The sequence below is a fragment of the Aedes albopictus genome, chromosome 3 (genome assembly GCF_035046485.1).
Source record: "Aedes albopictus strain Foshan chromosome 3, AalbF5, whole genome shotgun sequence".
NCBI classification, from domain to species: Eukaryota; Metazoa; Arthropoda; class Insecta; order Diptera; family Culicidae; genus Aedes; species Aedes albopictus.
In genome coordinates, this window is record NC_085138.1 from 238,537,146 (window position 1) to 238,564,862 (window position 27,717).

General features: G+C 44.0%; 1 protein-coding gene across 1 annotated transcript; it reads right to left on the reverse strand.

The window, feature by feature from the left end:
• Positions 1-3,645: 3,645 nt before the first annotated feature.
• On the reverse strand, positions 3,646-9,000 carry LOC134290660 (uncharacterized). Its single transcript, XM_062857839.1, has one exon. It carries the CDS (start codon positions 8,998-9,000, stop codon positions 3,646-3,648), a length of 5,355 nt encoding a protein of 1,784 aa, XP_062713823.1.
• Between the last annotated feature and the right edge of the window lie 18,717 nt (positions 9,001-27,717).

Consider the following 27,717-nt stretch of genomic DNA (forward strand, 5'->3'; position numbering starts at 1 on the left):
TGGGGTTAAGGCCGTCTTTTACAACAAAAGTGAAAGCCAGGACTACTCTCTCTTCGACCCTCTCAACATATTCCTATGGTCGCCAAACCCTTCGTCTCTCCGGACCGGAACCACCAAAAAGGCATTGCTTCAGAGAGGGGATAGTGCACAACACACCTTCAAGGTTAGCTGCGTAGCCTAGCAGCAACGAACACTGATGACTCACTTTGGAGATTCCATCACGATAGCATGCTGGCGCTCAGCCAGTTTCCCGAGTGATCCTCACCACTTCCTTTGTCCTCGGAAGGCGGGCAGGGCCAACCCCACGCCCGCGCCCAACTGTTTTGCAGGCAGAACTGATAGCTACGTGCAACCAGATCTCACATGCTGAAGAAAGGGGTATCCCTAGCCTTCAGGCCGCATCAGCAGCATCAGAAGGTTGCTGATAGTAGGATCTTCACCTGCCCCGGCCCTAACCAGGGACCCCTTTCCAACTGTGGGCTCAGCAACTTAGTATACCGACGCCACGACAGCAACACTATCAGGACGTTCTCTTCGCGGCCACCTAAACACTGTACCTAAGCGTCGATTACGACCGAAGGGCATCGGTATGACCTGCAAATCCGACTCCAGAACCCTTCTACCACCTCTTGTACCGCATCTGAACTAGCCATTCTCCGATTCCACGCGCTATCTCCTCTGTAGCTCCAAGACGATGTGGGTGATAGCTGTTGAAACGGCATTCCAGTCAAACTCATCCTTACACATCCGCTGAACAAGTTTGCCCGGAGTTGTGTCCCCCCGCATGTGGCAAGCATGCGGTCACGTATTGTGCGAAAACGCGTGTACACGAACAAAACATGTTCCGCTGTTTCCTTTAAACCAGCTCAAACCGGACATTCGGGAGAACCCGCATGCCCAAAACGGTGTAGATACTGTCCATAGCCTGAAAGGACCTGAGTCAGGTGGAATTTGACTTCCCCATGGCACCTACTAACCCATCTATCCTCTTCTTGGCGTAACGTCCTCACTGGGACAAAGCTTGCTTCTCAGCTTAGTGTTCTATGAGCACTTCCACAGTTATTAACTGAGAGCTTCCTCTGCCAATGACCATTTTGCATGCGTATATCGTGTGGCAGGCACGAAGATACTCTATGCCCAAGGAAGTCAAGGAAATTTCCTTTACGAAAAGATCCTGGACCGACCGGGAATCGAACCCGTCACCCTCAGCATGGTCATGCTGAATACCCGTGCGTTTACCGCCTCGGCTATATGGACCCATCTATATGCCCTCGGAATCCACCTATGGGTCCACTTTCCTTTGGTGGAACTGCTCCATGCGCGCTCCCATTTGACCAAGGAGGCCATCCTGGCAGTCCTACGTATGTCTCTTTGTGCCGCGCATTTCAAAGCACTCTTTGTCCTGCCTGATAAGGATGCCGATAGGCACCATATCAGTGATGACGCAGAGCGCGTCATGTGACACGGTACACACCAAAATTTTTGAAATGCTTCCAGCACGCCAAAAATCAGCAAAAGAAATTGCTGAATTTCAGCAACATTTTTGCTGAATTTCAGCACAACTTTGCTGATCAACTGTCAAAATTGCTGGATGGTTCAGCAGATTGAAAAATAATTGCTGATACTCAGTAATTTGTATTGCTGAATGCAATCAGCACGCCAAAAATCAGCAAAGTTTGCTGATTACCAGCAAAAATATTTTGCAGTGTACGGTACGCACTCGCAACCCTCAGGCACATCAGCCCATAAGTACTTTCCAGCTTACCACGGTAACTTTCGGTAGCGCAGTGCCCCATGCCGGGCATACCTTAGTATGGACGTAGCGACACTAGCCAGAAGCTTGCGCTTACTGGCGCACACCGCAGAGCTATTGGACAGTGCCACTATATCTTTGGAGACTCTTTTACAGGCGTAATCAACGTGATAGTGCAATCGCCTACACTGATCACCGATTGCTGCTCCGACTTCCGGTTGTTCACAACCATCACCCAAGTTTTATGGTGAGCCAACTCAAGTTTCCTGGACCTCATCCACGCCTCAAATCCTTAATCGAGTGGGTGGTAGTCAACTCCACTTCTTCGAGTCAATTCACCGTAGACTTCGAGCATAATATCGTCAGCAAAGCCGACGATCTTCACTCTCACCGGCAAATCTAACCTCAACACCCCGTCGTACAAGACATTATATAACACCGGACCCAGGATGGAACCTTGCGGGACTCCTGAGGTTGTGTGAAAGCACTTCCAACCCACCTCCGTGTCGTAAACTAGTACTCGATTTTGGAAGCAACTTCCGATAGTCTTGTACAGGTACCCGGGTATCCCCAGACGCAGGAGCGCATCGACAATAACCGGTCAACTGATGCTAATAAACGTATTCCTTACATCCAGAGTCACTACTGCACAGTAGCGAACACCATATTTTCTTCTACGCTCGAGTGCTTTCCCGGTGGTTTATGTAACCGACAGGATAGCGTCTACGGGTCCCCAGTTAGTCTAGTGGTTAAGGCTATGGATAGCCAATCAGGAGACAGTCGTGAACATTTTCTCGACTCCCTGGGCATAGTGTATAATTGTCCTTGCCTCATAATATTCAAATGTAGGCTAAGAAAGCCCTTACTCGAGCCATCGGAGATCTGCTTCAAATAGCTTCAACAGAAGCCGTGCAACTGTTAAGGTCCTGCCAGGAGCAAACTGTGTAGGCAATGTGGATATGACGGCCATAAGGGCAAGGCTGCACAAACTCTCCTGCATGCTTGATTTGTTCCGGGAAATCCACGAACTGTGAGCACCCGGCGGGAAGCCCCCCTTAAAAGCTCGACGCTGACAAATCACAGTACAGATAACGCAGCTAAACAGAGCTAAACCTAAACGATTGTGACGCAGCCCAGGAACTTCTGTATCAGGCAGTCGCTGAGTGGGGGACGGACATCGCCGTCATAGCAGACCCATATCGAACACCCGCCGGTAACGGTAAGTAGATCCACGGATGGGTTCAAAATAACGGCGATGTGAACTGTTGCGGCGTGTTGCAGTGGACTGTAAAACTGCTTTTCTTCTCCAGGCTGCCTTGATTGCAGCGCGCCCGCCGGTCTCACCGATTCCCCAAGTGGATTCGGTGTATGGAAACTGCCATGCAGCGACCGACGGACCAGCGGCGAACTCCATAGGGTGGGAAAACTATCTCCAAATAACTCTAGCCCTAAAAAGGACTCAACCGGACACGCAGGCGACTGGCGGACCAAGGGAATTTCCGGCTCAGAGACAAACGACACACACACTGATTTTGTTCTAATTCATTTTAATGTTTGACTATTTACACTATTTACATAACTTTTACTCTGGCCGTCATCGGCCCACACCTTTCTTCTGCCGGGCTTGGCTTGCCGGCTTGACTTATCTGTAGCTTCGGTTGCTGCGATCCAATCACTCCGAGTTGCGTATTGAAACTGATTTTCGCGCCACCAAGTAGCGCTTCTATTTTCTCTCGCCCTCGACGGCCGGCGTCGACGACGGTGATGGTTTTTTCCTCCTTCTCAGCGTGGCGATTGGCTCCTTTTTGGGGGGTTTCCTTCATGCGAAGATTGCGTTCTGCTACCTCGATTTGCTTACGCTTTCTTCCTCGTGGGAAACGCGTGCTCCTTCTTCAGTTCGCTGCGTTGCGGACTGAACATGCTGCCACCCGGGAAAAGAGTGACACTGGTGGCTCCTTGGAATCTTCGTCCTGATGTGTTGAACGTACTGGTTCTTCTTCGAGGATGGGCAGGGGTGCCAACTTATGAATTGGCCGCTTGAAAACGCTGTTGCCCACACGAACGTCGACGACACGAGTGAGATCATCGGGACCTGGATAGGTTTTGACGATTCTACCCATTTTCCACTGTTGAGGTGGTACGTTATCTTCCTTCAACAGGACGATCATGTTAGGGACTACATTGACGTGCTTCTTCGTCCACTTCGAACGACATTGAAGCTCTACCAAATATTCTTTCGACCAGCGTTGCCAAAAATGCTGTCGAAGAAGCTGAATGTGCTGCCATTTTGACAGGCGGTTGATGGGGATGTCATGAAGACTAGGCTCAGGGATAGCAGTTAAAGGTCTATTGATCATTAAATGGCCAGGAGTCAAAACGGTTGGGTCATTAGGGTCAGAGGAATGTGCAAAAAGAGGTCTAGAGTTTAGAATAGCCTCGATTTGACACAGCAAGGTCGCAAATTCCATTATTGTCAGAGAGGCGGACTGATAGACTTTCTTCAGAACAGACTTCACGCTTTTAACGCCCGCCTCCCATAGCCCTCCAAAGTGAGGCGCATTTGGGGGAATCGTGGTCCACTTAATCTCCTTGACTTGACAGAACTGTGATAGCTTACCGTTGGTTAGGTCGGACTTGAAGAGCTCGTACAACTCACGAAGCTCTGATCGCGCGCCGATGAAATTCGTTCCGTTGTCGCTATACACTTCCTCGGGTACTCCTCTTCTGGATACGAATCTTTGTAGTGCTGCCAAAAACGCTTCAGTGGATAGGTTCTCCACCACTTCCAAGTGCATTGCCTTTGAAACCATACAGACAAATACGCATATGTAGCCTTTCACTGGAGCTGCTTTCCTGGCGGTTTGCTTTATGTAGATAGGTCCAGCAAAGTCTACTCCAACTTTCAAAAACGTAGGTGCAGCGATGATGCGATACGAGGGCAAGTCTCCCATGAACTGCTCAGCAAGCTTCGGGCTTGATTTGAAGCAGATGATGCAACTTCTCGTCACCTTTCGTACCGTCGATCTGGCGTTCAGTATCCAGTAGCGCTCTCTTAGGGCTGTGATCACGCTACTCGGACCAGCATGCAGGTTTTCTCTATGTACCGTTGCGATGAGTCTTCTCGTTACGGGGTGCTTGTCCGGAACGATCCATTGATGCTTTACCTCGTATGCTAGTTTGCTGTGACGAATTCTACCTCCAACTCGTAGTAATCCGTCGTCCAAGAAAGGGTTCAGATTGCCGATTCTCTTGCATGGCTCCCCCGCTTGCAGGCGATCGATTTCATCCTGAAGTTCGCTCCTCTGGATCGCTTGGATGATCCGCTTGTTTGCCTTCTTCAGTTCAGAAGTCGTGGGCGTCGTTGCAGTGCTTCGTTCACCAATCTGACGGCAGTTGTTGATGAACCTTAAAACGTAGGCGATAATCCTTTGTGTCTTCCGAAATGACTCAAACTTTGTCAATATCGGAAGCTCCTCGTATACAGCTGCTACGTTGACAGATACTGCCGGCTTCAGTTCAGGAATCTCTCCATCTTCCAGAGCTGCAGGAACCACTTCGTCATATGCTGCACTGCACAGGAAAAACGGTCCATTCCACCATAGGCTGCTCGTCGCGAGCGCTTTCGCTGGCATGCCTCGCGATACAATATCTGCTGGGTTGTCTGAAGAGCGAACGTACTTCCAAACATGGTCACTTTCGCTTGTAATCTCGGCTACACGATTCCTCACGAATACTTGCAGACAGTCCAACGGCTTGTTTAGCCACGCAATGACCACCTGGCTGTCGGACCAGAGAGTAACCGAGACGTGTTCTAATTCCATCGCGTCAATCACTTTCTTAACCAATCGATGCAGGAGTAGAGGTGCCATCAGCTCCTTGCGCGGGATGGACATAGGCGTTATGGAACAGACTTTTGACTTGCTTGTAACTAAGCTCGAACTCGCAGTACCATCGGAATGCACCGACCGAAGGTACACGCATGCTCCGTAGGCTGTATTTGACGTGTCTGCAAATCCATGGATTTCAATCCTTGCCGCTTCCTCCGAAATTACCCGCCGTGGAACTCGGAAGTCCTCTGCAAATGGCAGCGCGTTCAAAAAATATCTCCAGTCGTCGAGTAGCTCTTCATCCAGCCGATCGTCCCAATCCATCTTGTTCTTCCACAGCTTCTGCATCAAAACCTTTGCGAGAACGATTACTGGTGACAGCAGGCCGAGGGGATCGAAAAGCCTTGCTATAACTGACAGAACTTGCCGTTTTGTCGGTGCTGGATTGTTGCAGTCAGATTGTACCCGGAACAGAAAATCATCTCCGACCGGATCCCACATAAGCCCAAGGGTCTTAATTACCTCATTGGCACTAGAGTCTTCAATCTTCACCAGTTTATCTCGATCCTCCTCAGGAATAGAGTCCAGGAGTCGTTCATCGTTTGCGGCCCACTTGTGTAGATGAAAACCTCCGCGTTGCAGTAGCGAAATCAACTCTCGTTGGAGGTCTCTCACTTCTACCAAATTGTTTCCACCAAAAAGTACGTTGTCCACGTAGAACATCTTCTTCACCAGCTCCGCTGCCAAAGGATATTCTGCTTCCTCGTAGATTGCCAGTTGATACAGCGCACGAATGGCCAGAAATGGTGCTGCAGCTGTACCATACGTCACAGTTTGAAGCTCCAAGACTCGCAGTGGCTCTTTGGGCTTCTTTCTGTAGAAAATGCGTTGTAGCGGAGTATGACACTTGTCCTTCAACACTTGCCGATACATCTTAGCGATGTCAGCGCTTAGCACATACCGATACATACGAAATTTCAAAATGATCGTCAGCAAATCAGGTTGAATTGTAGGGCCAACCATCATCACGTCGTTCAATGCCATTCCACCAACCTTTGCCGATGCGTCAAACACGACGCAACACTTGGTAGTCGTATTCGACGGCTTGAGTACCTCGTGGTGCGGTAGATACCATCTCTGCAAACCAACAGGATCTTCTGTTTCATGCACTTCCTTGCAATGTCCAAGCTGCTCGTATTCATCCACGAATTCGTCGTACTGCTTCTTAATGTCCGGGTTCTTCTGCAATTTTGCCTCCAGTGCGTAGAATCTCCTCAGCGCCATTGGTCTTGAATCTCCAAGCTTGCTGATTGATTCCCGAAGTGGAAACTGTACTACGTATCGACCATCTTCATTTCGACGAACCGTATACTGGAAATGCTGCTCACACTGTTCAGCTTCAGTCATCACGCACTTCTCACTGGAAACACTTTCAACTTCCCAAAACTTTTGCATCAGTTCGTTTAAAGAGTCACTTGATGGTGTTGCCACATTAGAGTTCACAATTGTTCCACAAAAAGCACTAGCATATTTTCCACCAACCAACCAGCCAAATTGCGAATCTCGGAGCGTAGGCAGATCTTCTGATAGCTTCAGACGACCGGCCTTGAGTGTATCGTCGTACCATTCCATTCCAATCAGCAAATCCACTTGTCCTGGACGGAAGAACGTAGGGTCTGCCAACTGGATTCCAGCGGGAATGTTCCATATAGCTGCGTCAACCTCAAAGGTCGGCAGGTTTCCTGTTACCTTCGGCGAGACCAAGCAATCCAACTCTATCTTGAAACCATTCTGCTTCGAACGAACCTCCACCCTCGCCCGTTGTCGAACGCTGGATCTGACGCTGTTGATTCCGGTGATGGGAATGTCGATTTCTTTTCGATCCACTTGCAGCTTTTCCAACATCGCCTCCGAGATGAAGTTGACCTGCGACCCACTGTCCAAAAGAGCACGACATGATTGCGGGTTCCCATGCTTGTCCAAAACGTTGACCATTGCAGTTAGCAACAGCACTTGCGAAATTGGCTTCTCGACCACATTCGAAGCCACGGTGTTAGGTGTACTGCTACCCGGAACATTTGCGTTGTCTGGCTGCGCCGCTTGCTTTGGAACCTGCTGCTGATCTGTCCCACTGGAATTTCTGGAACTTGAATTTTGCACTGAACCACCATCAACATGGAGCAGCGTGTGATGCTTCCGCTTGCACTTCGAACACGTCTTGTTCGATTTACATTCTCCGCTTCGGTGACCACGTCGCAAGCAATTGAAGCACACCTGTTTATCACGCACCATCCTCAATCGATCCTCCGCCGACAATCCGTTGAACGTAGAGCACTTGAACGCCAGATGGTCTTCTGCACAGAACTCACAGCTGCTTGATGACACCACGTTCACCTTCACGTTCGACGACTGCTTGCCGGACACGTGTCCTTTGGTTGCACCACGCGCGGATTGTTTGACCTTACTATCACTAGTGGACTTTTGACAACGTTCAAGTACGGAAATGCGACCTTTCAGAAATTTGACAGTGTCCTCGTATTCAGGCAATTCCCCATGGGCTACCGAGGATTCCCACAATTTCTTTGTCTCATCGTCCAACGCATTGGATAGGATGTGCGTTACGATTGTATCTGATACCCCAGTAAAATCTAGACCCAAATGTTTCAAATTTTCGACATGACCAACACATGACTCGACCAACTCTCTCAACTCAGAGTGGCTTTCATGTGACATTTTTCTCATGTTGAGTAGCCCAGAGATGTGATGATCAACCATTCGTCGCTTGTCTTCAAACCTTTCTGCTAAAATTTCCCATGCATGGTCATAATTGCCATCAGCGATGGTTTTAGCATCAATTATGCCAGCTGCGTCCCCAATTAGAGCCTTTTCCAAATGGTAGAGCTTAATTCGTGGCGGATCATTCGATCTGTCGACCACGTCCCTAAACATGACCTTAAATTTTTCCCACTGCTCGTATTTGCCATCGAAATGCGGAATGGCACGAGGAAGCGACGGTTGAACCACAATCGGCTGTTGGTTACGATTCGTTTGACTCAGCAGCTCGATCCATGTTTCGAGAGCGAGGGAAATGTCGTCGTACAATGTTTCAAATTCAACGTACTTACAGTCTTGATCCTGTCTCTTACTCGGTGGGCAGACCGCCATGATGCGTTCATGGTAGTCCGAAAACTCCTTGTAGGCAGCTTCCACTTTCTTCTGGTGCACCTTGACCTGCGGCAGCGTGATCTCCTCCTCTACGATTTGATCCATCATGTGCTTGACGCGTGTCAGCTTCGCCTTTGCTGAGCCACGCATGTGCACCAGCGCGTCGAACTCTTCCACTGCGTCGTCGTTGCTGGCGGCGGCGGAATTGCTACCACCACCTTCCATATTCTTCACAGGTGTACGCTTCGGCGGCATGATTCTTAATTAATCACTTGCACTAGCACTTTTGTCCAATGTTCATTAGCAGTTAATCACTTCACTCTTGTTCGATTGTCCAGTCTTCGCTTTGCTTCACTTTTTCCAACTTTTCTTGTGGTGTGTGTTTTTGTCTCCAAGCCAGCCACTCCACTCAATCACGCCCAGTCGCGATGCGTTCGAGCCAGCAGCGATGATGAACCAAACCATCCGGCTCGAAGGACCAAAACATGTTGCGGCGTGTTGCAGTGGACTGTAAAACTGCTTTTCTTCTCCAGGCTGCCTTGATTGCAGCGCGCCCGCCGGTCTCACCGATTCCCCAAGTGGATTCGGTGTATGGAAACTGCCATGCAGCGACCGACGGACCAGCGGCGAACTCCATAGGGTGGGAAAACTATCTCCAAATAACTCTAGCCCTAAAAAGGACTCAACCGGACACGCAGGCGACTGGCGGACCAAGGGAATTTCCGGCTCAGAGACAAACGACACACACACTGATTTTGTTCTAATTCATTTTAATGTTTGACTATTTACACTATTTACATAACTTTTACCCTGGCCGTCATCGGCCCACACCTTTCTTCTGCCGGGCTTGGCTTGCCGGCTTGACTTATCTGTAGCTTCGGTTGCTGCGATCCAATCACTCCGAGTTGCGTATTGAAACTGATTTTCGCGCCACCAAGTAGCGCTTCTATTTTCTCTCGCCCTCGACGGCCGGCGTCGACGACGGTGATGGTTTTTTCCTCCTTCTCAGCGTGGCGATTGGCTCCTTTTTGGGGGGTTTCCTTCATGCGAAGATTGCGTGCTGCTACCTCGATTTGCTTACGCTTTCTTCCTCGTGGGAAACGCGTGCTCCTTCTTCAGTTCGCTGCCATCACGTATTGTGGGTGAATTTTCACACAGCGACCAAGAAGGATCTGCAGGACAAGTTCTTGCCCCGTTTTTTTTTTCTTCTAGCCCATAGGTGGAATATTTGCTCAACAAACACCCGAACAGGAAGATCCGGGTAGTGTGGGGTTAAGGCCGTCTTTTACAACAAAAGTGAAAGCCAGGACTACTCTCTCTTCGACCCTCTCAACATATTCCTATGGTCGCCAAACCCTTCGTCTCTCCGGACCGGAACCACCAAAAAGGCATTGCTTCAGAGAGGGGATAGTGCACAACACACCTTCAAGGTTAGCTGCGTAGCCTAGCAGCAACGAACACTGATGACTCACTTTGGAGATTCCATCACGATAGCATGCTGGCGCTCAGCCAGTTTCCCGAGTGATCCTCACCACTTCCTTTGTCCTCGGAAGGCGGGCAGGGCCAACCCCACGCCCGCGCCCAACTGTTTTGCAGGCAGAACTGATAGCTACGTGCAACCAGATCTCACATGCTGAAGAAAGGGGTATCCCTAGCCTTCAGGCCGCATCAGCAGCATCAGAAGGTTGCTGATAGTAGGATCTTCACCTGCCCCGGCCCTAACCAGGGACCCCTTTCCAACTGTGGGCTCAGCAACTTAGTATACCGACGCCACGACAGCAACACTATCAGGACGTTCTCTTCGCGGCCACCTAAACACTGTACCTAAGCGTCGATTACGACCGAAGGGCATCGGTATGACCTGCAAATCCGACTCCAGAACCCTTCTACCACCTCTTGTACCGCATCTGAACTAGCCATTCTCCGATTCCACGCGCTATCTCCTCTGTAGCTCCAAGACGATGTGGGTGATAGCTGTTGAAACGGCATTCCAGTCAAACTCATCCTTACACATCCGCTGAACAAGATTGCCCGGAGTTGTGTCCCCCCGCATGTGGCAAGCATGCGGTCACGTATTGTGCGAAAACGCGTGTACACGAACAAAACATGTTCCGCTGTTTCCTTTAAACCAGCTCAAACCGGACATTCGGGAGAACCCGCATGCCCAAAACGGTGTAGATACTGTCCATTGCCTGAAAGGACCTGAGTCAGGTGGAATTTGACTTCCCCATGGCACCTACTAACCCATCTATCCTCTTCTTGGCGTAACGTCCTCACTGGGACAAAGCTTGCTTCTCAGCTTAGTGTTCTATGAGCACTTCCACAGTTATTAACTGAGAGCTTCCTCTGCCAATGACCATTTTGCATGCGTATATCGTGTGGCAGGCACGAAGATACTCTATGCCCAAGGAAGTCAAGGAAATCTCCTTTACGAAAAGATCCTGGACCGACCGGGAATCGAACCCGTCACCCTCAGCATGGTCATGCTGAATACCCGTGCGTTTACCGCCTCGGCTATATGGACCCATCTATATGCCCTCGGAATCCACCTATGGGTCCACTTTCCTTTGGTGGAACTGCTCCATGCGCGCTCCCATTTGACCAAGGAGGCCATCCTGGCAGTCCTACGTATGTCTCTTTGTGCCGCGCATTTCAAAGCACTCTTTGTCCTGCCTGATAAGGATGCCGATAGGCACCATATCAGTGATGACGCAGAGCGCGTCATGTGACACGGTACACACCAAAATTTTTGAAATGCTTCCAGCACGCCAAAAATCAGCAAAAGAAATTGCTGAATTTCAGCAACATTTTTGCTGAATTTCAGCACAACTTTGCTGATCAACTGTCAAAATTGCTGGATGGTTCAGCAGATTGAAAAATAATTGCTGATACTCAGTAATTTGTATTGCTGAATGCAATCAGCACGCCAAAAATCAGCAAAGTTTGCTGATTACCAGCAAAAATATTTTGCAGTGTACGGTACGCACTCGCAACCCTCAGGCACATCAGCCCATAAGTACTTTCCAGCTTACCACGGTAACTTTCGGTAGCGCAGTGCCCCATGCCGGGCATACCTTAGTATGGACGTAGCGACACTAGCCAGAAGCTTGCGCTTACTGGCGCACACCGCAGAGCTATTGGACAGTGCCACTATATCTTTGGAGACTCTTTTACAGGCGTAATCAACGTGATAGTGCAATCGCCTACACTGATCACCGATTGCTGCTCCGACTTCCGGTTGTTCACAACCATCACCCAAGTTTTATGGTGAGCCAACTCAAGTTTCCTGGACCTCATCCACGCCTCAAATCCTTAATCGAGTGGGTGGTAGTCAACTCCACTTCTTCGAGTCAATTCACCGTAGACTTCGAGCATAATATCGTCAGCAAAGCCGACGATCTTCACTCTCACCGGCAAATCTAACCTCAACACCCCGTCGTACAAGACATTATATAACACCGGACCCAGGATGGAACCTTGCGGGACTCCTGAGGTTGTGTGAAAGCACTTCCAACCCACCTCCGTGTCGTAAACTAGTACTCGATTTTGGAAGCAACTTCCGATAGTCTTGTACAGGTACCCGGGTATCCCCAGACGCAGGAGCGCATCGGCAATAACCGGTCAACTGATGCTAATAAACGTATTCCTTACATCCAGAGTCACTACTGCACAGTAGCGAACACCATATTTTCTTCTACGCTCGAGTGCTTTCCCGGTGGTTTATGTAACCGACAGGATAGCGTCTACGGGTCCCCAGTTAGTCTAGTGGTTAAGGCTATGGATAGCCAATCAGGAGACAGTCGTGAACATTTTCTCGACTCCCTGGGCATAGTGTATAATTGTCCTTGCCTCATAATATTCAAATGTAGGCTAAGAAAGCCCTTACTCGAGCCATCGGAGATCTGCTTCAAATAGCTTCAACAGAAGCCGTGCAACTGTTAAGGTCCTGCCAGGAGCAAACTGTGTAGGCAATGTGGATATGACGGCCATAAGGGCAAGGCTGCACAAACTCTCCTGCATGCTTGATTTGTTCCGGGAAATCCACGAACTGTGAGCACCCGGCGGGAAGCCCCCCTTAAAAGCTCGACGCTGACAAATCACAGTACAGATAACGCAGCTAAACAGAGCTAAACCTAAACGATTGTGACGCAGCCCAGGAACTTCTGTATCAGGCAGTCGCTGAGTGGGGGACGGACATCGCCGTCATAGCAGACCCATATCGAACACCCGCCGGTAACGGTAAGTAGATCCACGGATGGGTTCAAAATAACGGCGATGTGAACAAAGAAACAAGTCCATGGCGGACCACTGCGATGCAGCTCAGCAGCTGCTTTGTCAGGCAGTTTCTGAGTAGAGGACAGATATCGCCATCATAGCGGAGCCATACCGAGTACCCACCGGCAAAGACAATTGGGTCGCGGATGGGTCTAGAAAAATGGTGATATCGACGACGGGTAAATACTCCGTCCAGGAGTTGGTGTCTACTAACTACGAGGGTTGCCCGTGTAGCTGCCGGCTTAGAATAGCACTACGGACCACCTGTTCCGGTGGTAAAAGTCCACCAAACAGGTAACCCCAATCCAAGGTGTCAGGCGACCCGTGCTGAGGGATGAATGGTTGAGGGGGTTTAAAAGATGCTCGATCTTTAACGGAGCCCGTAGCGTGGGTAGATCGCCTTTTTGGGTTGCGTTGCGGTGATAGATCTACCAAACCGAAATCTAGTGTCGTCCTTTTTTTCAATTTTGGAGTATGTGTTCTGGTAATTCAAGGAATTATAGTATTTAGTCCTTCCTACTGGTGTTTTGGTGACTTCCAGTTTTTGAATAAAACTGAGTTTACCAACTTTACTTTGCATATAGTTAAAAACCTCACCATCTGAGGCTAAACTCAACGCAAAGGAAATCAAATTGAGTTAGGGATCCATGTATGTACTAATTCTTCGAAGACTGGAAAGTGCTAGTACGCAAGGAACATACTAGAATCCTTTTACTGAACACATGTTCCATTATTGGAATGATATTGCTGCTAATGTTAAAACCCGGGTCCTAAACTTCCTACTGGGGAGAATTTAGCAGTAAAACAAGGGTGATGCTAGGTTTCCGATGCATGGCCAATATCAGTGCTCTTGTTTTGTTTTCTAAGAAAACAAAGCAAAAACTGTATCAAAATCGATACTTTATTGCCCCTCAATGGCAATTGAGTAATGCGACATGCACTACACTAATGATACGGATAATGTCACAATAGATCTAAAAACTGGTCGCAGTGACAAACCCGAACAGGAATAAAAAAAAAAACTACGAGGGTTTCGTGGTCGCCACAGTAAACGGGGTCTTCTTCTGTAGCTGTTATGCACCTCTTCGGTGGTCGATCGAGCAGTTTACGCAGATGCTGGAATGCGTGCGATGGAGAAGCCGTTTTACGAACCAGCGGAGTCAGATCCGGCTTGAGGCACTGGCTATGCAAGATGTCGATCTGGCTCATATCGGTACCAAAAGTACCTACCTTTAGTACCTTATTATCGACGTTACCTTTTTTAGTCCTAGTCAAAAAAAGGAGTTCGAACTGCAGGGTAGACGATGGCTACACTCACAGCGATCACCTGCCTGTTCGCTGCAGTATCGACTACAACAACAGCAGCCAGCAGGTTGAGGAACAGGCGGCTAGGTCAAGACCAAGCCCTCGTAGGTGGAAGACATCATATTCCAACGACGAGGTGTTTAGGGAGGCGCTCCGCTAGGCGGAGACCAGCGGGTAGTGGTGCTCTCGCGTGCGTACGATGTGAGCATGCCTAGGCAAGTCCACCTTAGAAATGGGAAACCACCGGCTTACTGGTGGACTCAAGCAATTGCGAACCTGCGCTGCCTATGAACTAGGAGGCGGGATTTCTACAGGATCGTGATGGCCAAGACAAAGAGTTGTAATGGCACCTACAGAGCAGTGTTCAGAGATAGTGGAGGAGATTACCGAGAGGTTTTTTTTTTTCAGCGGCATGATCCTTGTCTTTGGCGTCCTTTCGTAAGACATCTGTGAACTAGGGCTTGCGATAAAGGAGAGGATCACCGACGAGAAACTTGCAGCGATAGCAAAGTCCCTAGCGTAGGTATTTAGGGCTCCAAAGTCTGGACAGAGTTCCGAACCTGGCTTTAAAAGTAACTATTGCAGAGGCTCCCGGGATGTTCAAGCATGCTATACAGAAATACCAGGGAATTTTCCTACAGATTTGGAAGCGGCAGAGCCTGGTACTATAGCGGAGACCTGTCGTTTTCTATATTTACAGTAAAACAACAATTCTAAATGTGGAGCGGACCTGGTGTGATGGTTAAAATACTTGACTATCACGCCGAGGACCTGGGATCGAATCCCACTCCCGACAAACTCGTAAAATGTGAGTTCTTCCTTCGGAAGGGAAATAAAGCTTGGGTCCTGAGATGAACTAGCCTAGGGCTAAAAATCTCGATAATACAGATAAAAAAAACTAAATGAAATGCGCCTTTGAAAATTGCAGCTAAAATTTCCAACGCACTCCAAAAATCCTAATCCCAGCGAAAAACGAAGCGTTCCACGTTAAGCTAAGCGCACACCAAACGAACATCGGTTTTGAACATGTCCGTTCAAATCCATCAGAATCTGGTCGCATTCAATTACAAACGATCTGCAGCATCGAAAAATTGAACTTCAAAATCAAGTTATTGAAAACTCTGGAAATAGAAAAAAATATGACTAACGCAAGAAAAATACCCGTTTAACTTGCTCGATAGCCTACTTACCAAATCGGAAAGCCTGCATGCGGACTTAGGTGATTTAGACAAATCTGCGAAAATCACGATCGAATTTGTAGAACCTGCGGAATACGTAACTCAGCATATAAAATCACAACAAAGCCTGCATCTGCAACCATGTGAGTAGCTTCAACCAGAGGCAATTTTCAACGCACCCACATAAATATTTGGAGAACCATCGGAGCCGATTTTGTGAACCATCGTTCTGAAATCATATCTTATCAGTCATGTTCTTCCGTCACCGAGCATCTTTTCTGCGTACTTGTATACATCCTCCTGCATTACATAAAAAAAAGTTTATTTTTGGAGGAAAACGTGTGCATTTAAACCAGTTGCTCTCAACCTTGCGTCATATGAGTTCCATAAATAGGGGATATCGGAGTTACATACGATATCTAGTCTGTTCCAAAAGTTATAAGCGCAACTATGCAGACCAACCTTTTGGGAATATATGCAGAACAAACTTTATTCTCACACCTTCTTCTTCTTTATGGCTCGACGTTCGCATTGGAACTTGGCCTACCTCTCTTCAACTTAGTGTTCTTAGAGCACTTCCACAGTTATTAATTGAAGGGCTTTCTTTGCCTGCCATTGCATGAATTTGTACATTGTGTGGCAAGTACAATGGTACACTATGCCCAGGGAGTCGAGAAAATTTTCCCGACCGGAACAGGAATCGAACCCACCGTCTCCGGCTTGGCGATCCATAGCCTTAACCACTAGGCTAACTGGAGACTCACACCTATCGTATTCTAATACATAAAATCAGGGTCTCCCAATTATCTGGAAAACTCCTGTGGAAAACCAACATTTTCCATAGACACCACCTACTTTCAAAAATCATAACTCAAGAACGAAGCCACAATGATTTTTTTTTGTGAAATCATATAATCTATCATGTCCAGTAAGTCTTCTAAAAGTTCAATAGACAGTATCAGATCAGTCGGAATATCCTAGGTCATTCAAACTGTTCTTAAGTTTAGATCCTAAAGTCTACGGGTACAGTAGCTTATTTCATTAGACATAGCTACGATTTGTAAACTATCATGTCCAGTAAGTCTTCTGAAAGTTCAATATACAGTATCAGATAAGTCGGGATATCTTACACCGTGTCCAATAAGTTCTCATACAAAATCAAATTGAATTCATTTCACATCTGTAGGAAGAATTTTAAAAGTAAATTTATTGATTGAAAGACCAACTAACACTGAACAAATACAGCATATGTTTTGGAATTAACTGTCCTTTATCCTTCTCTGCTGATCCCTTATGTGTCGTAAGTCCATTTCAGCTGGCACGCACGTCATTTCATTGTCATTTCGTCTCATCTTAACGAGTAATGGTGTTAAGTTGAAACAAATTGGTTTCCAGTCCTCACCATTTCTAGTAGCACCTATGACCAAAAGAAAAAAATATGAGACTCCGTATTGGTGAACTACGAAGCCGTTTTATTTTGTACAAAAAGAAACGAGTATTAAACAAAAATGTCCATTTAACAGTTTAATTGAGATTTGTTGTGTTAAATAAGTATGGCTGCATCTTCTTGTGTTGATTCACATCATTCTTACTTCTAAAATATGCTTGTATCCCTATCACCTTTATTGTGGTCCTTGGTAGTTGATGATCTTCTCAAACAGGGCTTTGAAATAATTGGCTTCGCTGATGACATAGTCATAGTAGTCCGTGGTAAATATGACCATATTATCAGTAACAGAATGCAAAGTGCCTTAAATTTGGTCTCTTCATGGTGCGATAAGGAAGGCTTAAATGTCAATCCTTCTAAAACCACGGTCGTACCATTTACACGAAAGAAACAAATTTCAATAAATAACCTAAAATTGAAAGGAACTCTTTTGGAACTTTCAAGCACAGTCAAGTATCTCGGAATACATCTTGACAGTAAGCTAAATGGAATTTGCATCTTGAGCACGTGATTGGAAAAGTCACAAATGCTCTATGGATAAGCAAAAAAACTTTTGGTAAAAAATGGGGACTGAAGCCGAAAATGATCTATTGGATTTACACGGCAATTGTGCTCAGCTAGCTCAGAAGAAGCTTGAAAAACTTTAAAGACTTGCTAGTCTTTCAATTACTGGTGCAATGCGAAGTACGCCGACTAAAGCGCTAGACACTTTACTCTACTTACTTCCATTGCACCAATTTGTTCAATTAGAAGCTACAAAGAGTGCTTTGAAGGTTAAAAGAACTACATACACTCCCGTTCAAAAGTTTGGGGTCACCCCCTCAAAAACATGTCATTTTTTAGGCCCACATCTTCGCCAATTTGCGTCCGATTTCAAAACCCAAGGTTTCATTCAAAAGATAATAAGTCAAAGAAACTTTGAACATGATTTTAAAGAAACTTTTTCAAAAAAAAATTGTATGTAAACTTAACCCAAAGTTGCCAAATTTTCCAAAAAATGAATATGAACTTACGGCAGTGTCGCTGGAAGTTGAGTCGACCAAATTTTAAGATGAGAGCGGTAATATGACCCATTTTCTATTAGCTTTCAACTGCTTTTTACAGAACTTAAAAAATCTAGAAAAAAAAGTTATTAAGTAAATTAATCCTTGATGTCATCGACCAAAAGTTTGGGGTCACCCCTCAATATGATGTATCGGCCAAAAGTTTGGGGTCACTTTCGTAAAACATGGAAAAGTGATTTGGTGATATCTTCGTCATCTATAGTTCAATTTCAATTATTTTTGGCTCATTTCAAAGATAATTAACTAAATTTACGTTTGATGTCTTTAACTTAACGTATTTAACGATTAATGTATATAAAAATGTTATGTAAAGTTAGCACATTTTACCACGCTTCAAAAAATGAGGCAACTTTACGTTAAGTTTTAGTATGTAAATTTCAACAAATATGTGTTTTTTTTTATAGAATGAGAAAATCTGCAACAGATACCCAAGAGGTGGTTCCTCGGGGGATGTGGGGATCGACCCACTTAAAACTCATTCTCTCTCTTCCTTACCTTCGCGGTACGCCCGTTAGGGATGACTTCGTGAAGGGGGGACCGTACATGAGTACACTCTAATAGTAAGCGTTCCACCAGCTACCGCCTTAAGTTGTTCACTCTCCCCTGGAGGCTCGGGTCCTGGCTAGTACTTAGACTACACGTTGAACTCAAGCTCCTGGATGGGGAAGGGGGGGCAACTCAACTAGCTGTTGTTCGGCTCGCCATTTACTCTGTAGTTCAAGTACGATTCGAGAAACCGTGGAAGTAACGGAGTCCCACTTGTCCGCCCCATACACATCCTTTCAACAATGTTGTCAGGCGTGATATCTCTACCGCATACCTCCTGCATACTCGACCTTTGCTCCACGAAACGTGGACATTCAAAGAGCACATGCTCCGCGGTCTCGTCGCAGTCTGCACACTCCGGACATGCAGGGGAGCCTGCGTGTCCGAATCTGTGCAGATACCACCTAAAGCACCCATGGCCTGACAGAAATTGAGTCAAGTGAAAATTCACCTCGCCATGGGGCCTGCTCGTCCACTTGGACACGCTCGGTATGAGCCTGTGTGTCCATCTACCCTTGCTGGAGGAATCCCATTCGCTCTGCCACTTCAGCATAGACGAGGTTCTGGCGATACGCCTCGCACCTCTTATGCCGCGTCGCTCGAAGCATTCTTCATCCTCTGCCACCACTAAAGCTATGGGCATCATGCCCGCTAGCACACATACCGCGTCCTTTGAGACCGTGCGGTATGCGCTCACCACCCTAAGGCACATCAGCCTGTGCGTACTTTCAAGTCGCTTCACGTTTCGGTTAACCACTAGCGCCTTCGACCATGCAGCGGCGCCATACCGTAGTATGGAGACCGCTACTGCCGCGAGCAGCACAAATATGTGTGGTTCAATGTCTATGCAGTAAGTATCATCCATTTTGTTTCAAATAAGCCAAGAAGAATTAAAATTGAATGAAAGATGACAAAGATATCAACAAATCACTTTTCCATGTTTTACGATAGTGAACCCAAACTTTTGGCCGATACATCATTTTGAGGGGTGACCCCAAACTTTTGGTTGATGACATCAAGGATTAATTTACTTAATAACTTTTTGTTTTAGATTTTTTAGCTGAGTTCTGTAAAAAGCAGTTGAAAGCTAATAGAAAATGGGTCATATTACCGCTCTCATCTTAAAATTTGGTCGACCCAACTTCCAGCGACACTGCCGTAAGTTTATATTCATTTTTTTGGAAAATTTGGCAACTTTGGGTTAAGTTTACATACAATTTTTTTTGAAAAAGTTTATTTGAAATCATGTTCAAAGTTTCTTTGACTTATTATCTTTTGAATGAAACCTAGGGTTTTGAAATCGGACGCAAATTGGCGGAGATATGGGCCTAAAAAAATGACATGTTTTTGAGGGGGTGACCCCAAACTTTTGAACGGGAGTGTACAAACCTCTTTGAAGGTGACCTGAGAGGCCATCTAAGTATTCTAAAATCAATTAGTATCGACTCGTTAATCACAAGTAATAGTGATTGGATGAGCAGAAGGTACAATTTTGAACGCACTTTTGAAGTGATTAATCCTGGGCGATATCTGTGGACAAATGGGGGCCCAGAACTATATCCAGGATCAAACTTATTTTACACCAATGGTTCGAAACTGAACGACCAAGTTGGTGCAGGAGTAACTGGCCCCGGGATTAACGTATCAATTCACATGGGCAAATGGCCAACTGTTTTTCAAGCTGAAAATCAGGCAATATTAGAATGTTGTAATATTTGTTTACGCAGAAATTACAGATATTCAAAAATATGCATTATGCCTGATAGTCAAGCAGCTCTAAATGCTTTGGAATCAGCAACATGCTCTTCCAAACTTGTTTGGGAGTGTATCCTATCACTCCAACAATTTGCTTGCCGTAATCAGGTGAAACTGTTTTGGGTTCCAGGGCACTGTGGAATTGATGGAAACGAACAAGCTGATATGTTAGCAAGACTTGGTTCGTCACATCAATTCATAGGACCAGAACTGTTTTGTGGTGTGTCTGGGTGTTCTCTCAGAATGGAGTTTAAAACATGGGAACATGAAAAAATAATATCCAACTGGGAAAATACCACTTTTGCGAGGCAGTCAAAACGTTTCACAAAGCCAAACTTTTCAAACACTCGCAAAATCTTAGAGCTGTCAAAAAGAGATCTAAGTACTTTTACTGGCCTGCTAACAGGTCATTGTCCGAGCCGTTATCATATGAAGCTAATAGGAAAGCTTCAGAATGATGTATGTCGTTTTTGCGACATAGATACAGAAGACTCGGAACATTTGTTATGCCGTTGTCCGGCAATTGCTGTTAAAAGAATTAGGTTCTTCGACAAGGGGCTGATAGAACCCCTTGATGTCTGGAGAACAAATCCCAATACGGTTGTACAGTTTATCCGAGCTGTGTCACCATGTTGGGATCAAACGCACAGTCAAGGTTTGATTATTGCTAACAGTACTTGTAACAGTAGTAATACGTCAACTTAATAGAGCTAAAACAAACTGGGGCATATGTGAAACTCAAGAATAATTTATTTTCGCAATGTTCAGATTATTCTTCAAGTAAGTTGCTCAGTGGTGAAAATAAGTGCTTCGGAACGTTGGAGCCACAAGGACAATAAATTCCCGAAGATCAGAAGCGCCCACTTTCAAAAGCTGCAGAATGTGTTTCAAGATATTTTCGCCAACTTACTGGTATAACAAGTGCTACAGGAGGATCCGGTTTCCAAACGGTGTCTCGGATCTGACTGCAAGTATGCTGATGTTACTCGTGACCAGATTTGCAGGCGAAGTTCTTCCACCGTACAACGTATTGTGGCATCCGGACGAGTGCGCAGTAGGTAGCTTTTGAGTCATGGGAGCATGATTCGACGCTTCAAACTATGGTAAGAATAATCCAATTTATTTGTACTTCCCGATGTGAATAGTGCATTACAACGTAATATCTACAATACGGTAAACTAAGAATTGTTGCACAGTCCAGGGACTAGCCTCATCCATAGAGCTGTTTAATTCTTTCCTTCTTACAACTGTGAACGACTATTATTTTATGCCAAGAAAGCGTTTCCCGAAAAAGTGCTTGAACAAAAGTTATTGCAAATTGGCCAAATTTTTCGAAATCAATGTATACAATAGTTGTGAATGAACAGTTGTTAACTGAAATTTTCGGTCGAAAACTTTGTCAAGCCGAAGAAATGAAAAACCTACGTCACCATGGCAGATTTCGATGCTGACTGGGATCATGTGCTTGCTTTGATAGAACCTTCACCTGTCATAACGTGAGGATGAAGGTTGCATGCAATTTCCAGATACAATTTTGGTAGATCCATCTGATTTTTGTGTACTATGCTGTCGTGTGCAGCTATTGTTACCCCATGTTCTATGGCAATTCCTTTTAACATACTTGCTACAACAACCGCTATCATTTTTATTTATGAATTTGGCAACTTAAACAGACTAGTGTATTCGCATATACATTTTTGTTTTTCCATAATGCTAATATACATACATGTATGGTTAAATTAGTAGATTATATTCATGTTTTTGTGCTTTAATTACATGTACTATAAAAATCATACTCAATTCCTGACCATTCCTTTACCAAATTCCTTATTCCTTTCTATTTTCGAGGGCGTCGGTGAGTCGCTGGCATCTCGATAAATAGTTATCCCTTCTCCACTATCCCTTCCCATCCACATAACGTGTTTCTTATCGTTTCAGAGAGCGACCAATGGCGCTTAAGCCTAGGCTTATTAGCCAGGACACATGGTCCAAATGCCTGTGCCCCATCCCGGAATCAAAAGGCCCATGGAGTGACAAAATTTCTTAGCTATGTCACTCCCAACGTTGGGTGTTATATATACTATATACTAAAACACTTTCACTCACTAGAACATATCTACATGATTTACTCAAATACACTTACACCATCTGAATCTTGTCGCATCACTCGCTTATAGTGATTTCTCAATCACCCCATTCCAAATATCCAACTCCTTGACACCTATGGGAGTGTCGGTGAGTCGCTGACCTCTTGTAAAGTAGGTGTCATATCATCACATCCTTTTCTATCCTCGTAACGGAGAAGATGGGCGTGGCCGGCAATGGAAGTTCTCATGTCTTTTTTACTTCAACCTCTGATTGGATAGCTGTTCCTTCCAAGGTTCCTTCCCAAATAGCATTCCATAAGCAATTAGAATAGGAGTATTAAAGTTTTAACATGACAACTTTCAGTATGCAATCTACGAATTACTCCGTTACCACGCAACGCAACGCAACGCAACGCTAAAACAAACTGGGGCATATGTCACAATAGATCTAATAACTGGTCGTAGTGACTTAGATACCCAACAAGATATAAAAAAAAATCCCTATTGTGGTACCTAAATTTTGTTCAAAATTCACTTTCCATGATGTTTATCTATCTATATATATATAAAAATGCAGTGGCATACGTGGGACCGCGGGTTGTAGGTCATTTCCCAGAATCCCATTCCCCAGAATGCCGTTCCCCAGAATGCCATTCCCCAGAATCCCATTCCCCAGAATGGGACATTTCCCAGAAAGCCGTTCCCCAGAATAGGACATTCCCCAGAATCGTTTCTATTTTTATTTTCTTTGATCTTTTATGGTTTCTGGGCAAAATTTGAGTAACCCTGATACAGTAGGTTGAGGACTACTAAACTTGTAGTTGCACTAGTGTTTGGCTGCATATGCCATTACTTAATTGATTGGTGGCTTGTAATAGTAGCTGCTGACTTCATCTGAGATTATCCCTTCCTTTTGAAATTGGCTGTTCTTCCTAGTTGGTTTGTTGGAGAGCTCTTTGGCGGCCGAACTGCTTAACTTTATATAAGAGATTGTTCCTTCTTATCATCAAAGGCTGTTCTTTCTAGTTGCACTTTTATCAAACATGGTTAGAAGGAAAAAGATGACTGACTAGTTTTTTTCGTACTCGGCGACACACTGTCATGCTACAGTACCACCATCTGTTGGACGAGAATCGCGAAAAACATTATTTTTTGCTGGATTCAGGGTAGTGAGTACCATTTTGATGTAACTCAGATCATACTAAAACAGGGCAACACGAAATTGCGTCGAGTTAACCCAATTCAACTTTTTTTCTGTAAATGCCTTAATAATGTAAACAAAGTTATTTTAATGTATCGGATTTATATGGCATGTGTAAGTAGAATGAATAGTCTGTAATTTTCCATTAATTATTTTGAATGCACATTGGAATAATAACATGTATGGTTGCATCCTCCCAAGAATTTTTTTAGGGAATTTGGTCACAAGGATAAAATCCAGTGTCTGGCATCCGAAAATCTTCACTAAGGCATTTGACAACTTGATTTACACTTGATTATCATTTGAAGCAGAACTATTTTTAAAAACCTATTCATGTTATCGTACAATGGAATATGTCGTTTATCATTTCCTTCTAACCACCTTTGTTGTTATGTAGTATATTGGCGGGCAAACGGCTTATTCTATAAAAGACTCCTTTTTTTATGATATGCTGTTCTTTCAAACTAAGTTGGATATATAACGAAGGCACACTTTTACAAGGCGCAAAATTTTCGAGCAGATGAGTTGAAGTTCACCGTGTGGCAATTTTTATTCACTTGCCTGCATATTCATATTCAGCTGCTCGATACTCGTTTGTCAACTGAATGAAAGTCAATGAATATTTGTAATAATCTTACAAAGTGTTAAATTGCTGATAAAATATTAACGTTTTGATTACATTTAATGGTGCTTTACACAGATCTTTTCTCATGTGATTGTTGTGAAGTGTTTTTGGAAGGAATCGTAGCCATAAACGTAGGTAATTATGAAGATGTTTCTCGATCGGCTTCATATTCAATGACTACGAATTGACTGACTGTGTGAAGAGGCAGAGCGAAAATGAATTAGTTTGTTTTGAATATTCAGTGCAGAATCATTCAAATTTGTGCTGTTTTCAGTCAATGACTATGAAAATTTTGCACCCTGTTTTTAATATACATGAGCTCAAACTGTAACAAGTAAAAGCCTAAACTGCTCTAAACTGTAACAATAGCGGAGTAATTTGCCGAATATACAGTTAAACTTTCCATCTATATGTTTTGCTTTTTCTAAAAATGCGCTGTTTTGTCTCCGATTGGTCCAAACAACATTTTTGCAGCCTAGTATCCTTTCGGCCTTATTATTTTTTTAGTTTATGGAATATTTGTCCTAATGAGCCACCATCTTTCTCATTTTTCATTACACTGGTATATAATTGAACTTCATGCAAAAAATATTGAACTCTACAAGTTAACGTACTGCTGAAACACTCATTCCGAGATGCATTCAATAGAATGGCTGACTTTTTTCATCTGAAATTTGCCTTCTTTAATTAACAGGCTGTTCTTTTGGGATATTTTGGAATTGAGATTTTCTTTTTATTGGATGTTATTCAAAGTTGAGTGATAAAATGACTGACACTAGTCACCACTCTTATAGAAATACAAGGTTGAAAGTTATCTCATTCAATGATTTTTAATTTTCCAGGATGGAAGGGTGATTTAAACCACGCTGAAGTGTTCTGGTCTTCCGCTGGAGTTCGGTGAAATCACCTAGAGCTCTGAAAACTAACAATTCACCTGAATACTCATGGAACTACTGATACTTATATTTTTCTGGGGAATGTCCCATTCTGGGGAATGGATTTCTGGGGATTGGGTCATTCTGGGGAATTCCATTCTGGGAAATGTCGTTCTGGGAAATGGGTTTCTAGGGAATGACATGCAATCGGGACCGCGCATAACTTGCGAACGGAAGGTCCGATTTTGATCGTCTTAATTTTGTTCTGTTAGTTTTCACCCAAGGAAGTTTTATGAGGCGAAAAACATGGAAAAATTGAGAATTTTTGAAAATCGATCCTACATACGTTTTGTGACCGGGAACTTGGTCTTGGATGGTAGCTTGAAACGTCAAAAAACGCAGTAGGCAAGACAAAGTTTACCGGGTACAGCTAGTTTATAATAAGCCAAGGGCTGAAAGTATCTTTAATAAAGACAAATCAATCAATCAAGTTTATAATATAACGGTAATTTTCAAGAAAATCAGCCCAAATTGAACATACCTGCAAATTTCTTACCATATCTTCACAAAAATTGTATTATTTAGTCCTTAGTATATCCATTTGGTACAATACTGGGGATAAAAACTCAAAATTTAACCTTATGGACTCTATTCCCGAGCAGAGGAGAATATCAATATAATGACAACGGAATCACAAAACCTGTTTTTATATCTTGGTTAGTTATTATTAACTTATTGAGATATCACCGTTCCATAACATGTTCTGTTGGGCAATCTTATTTTGTTATGATCGTGCTATTGGTATATTTTCTTTAAATTACATTTCAATAACATGTTCTGTTGTAGCACAAATTCAGTTATTATTGTGTCATTGAGACTGTACAAATATTTGATCATTAAGGTGAATCGGGACGCTGTGTTATTTTTCCTATCTTCCCTCTCTTTCTAACAATTTGCCTCGCGATTTTGGAGATGGTAATCTCGATTTCTATCGCACAGATGAGGCTGAAAAACAATCAGCATATGCACTGCAAGTGAGCATACACAATGATAGATTTTTGTTCCATTATATGAAGTAGAATCTGAGATTACCATCTTAGTAGAAACAGAGCAATGGCGGATATTTCCTCGACCGTCCCGTCCGCCCTTAATAATACAACATAACAAGCTTTGCAATCAAAACTACACCATTCGAGATTTACGTTGTTCACAGCATTCCGTAAGAAATTGTAAGGAAAATATTGTTTTGTCATCAGTTTCTCTTCTTTCTGGCATTACATTTTAACTGTGGCAGAGCCAACTTATCAGTCTTTTGTTTTATAAGCACTTTGAAAAGTATACCTGCTTTTTGTCCCAGTTTCAGCTAGGTATGAGTGCGAGTATAGAATGTGTAATAGAGTGTTAGCAATTTAATGAAACATTTTGTATCAACTGGTGGAATTCAAGGACAAACAACACATTTTAGACAAAAATATCAAAAAAGAAATCATCATGAAGAAGAATCCCATTGATTATTTTTAAACATTTTATTTTTATTGATTTCACTGCATCGAGCCCACTTAGATTCACTTTTATAAATGTGTTAATCAATGAGATAATAATATAAACTAATCTTATAGTTCATAGTTTTTCGTCTTAATTTGTTTGGAAAATATATGAAAGCTATTGTTTCTCTCTGTTTTCGATAACAAATCGCTTGCGCCAACAATAGGCGTCCCTGAAAAAATTATCAATAGATCCTAATGTTGCGTATCCCATTGAATTCATATGGGACTTTGGAGGAGTTCCTATCCGCAACAGTAGGAACACAGCAAATTTTATTTTCAGAATGTTATCAATTACTTATTCAACCCGTAACGTGGGTAGATCACCTTACAATGGTGCGTTACGGTGTAAGATCTACCACATTGCATCAAATTTTAATCTTGCTATTTCACTACCTAAAGTGGTAGCATACCAAATTAAAATTTGATGTATTTTTATAATGGTTATGTTTTAATTTTTGTTTTGCTTTAAACTGATAATACACCTTTTTGTTTCAGGTGGATTCAGGTAATTTTATTGTTTAATAATACCATGTTTTAAAAAATAGTAACTGTAACGAGCGTATCACTTATACCTTATTCTGTATATATTACTTAATCCTTTATTCTCTTTTCAGTGAATCTTACCACCATTCCTGGCGCACTAATCAATATTTTTTTAGCAAATCACCGTATACATCATCATATTAATACATGCAAACATGTTTAAATATCTATATCGTTATCTGGAAGCGTTTGGTACGGGAGGTCCACGCTTCCATCCTTCCCCTCGATTTCAAGGTGTAGAATGTTTCAAATATTGACTACCTATGTTGAATTCTTTCTATCCCTTGAAATCTTCTCTGCGGTACATGCTGCGCAGTTGGCCTGGCCGTTAGACAAGAAAAATGATAGACCTGAAAAGTCTTCATTTTCCAGGATGCATTCAAGTAATGGCTGCGTTAGTGTGAGATTAGATTAGATTAGATTAGATTAGAATGTTATCAATTACTTATTCATATCAAAATTTGTTATCGAAATATTTTACAATTTTGCTATTATTAAGTTGTTATTCAAACTAACAAAACATA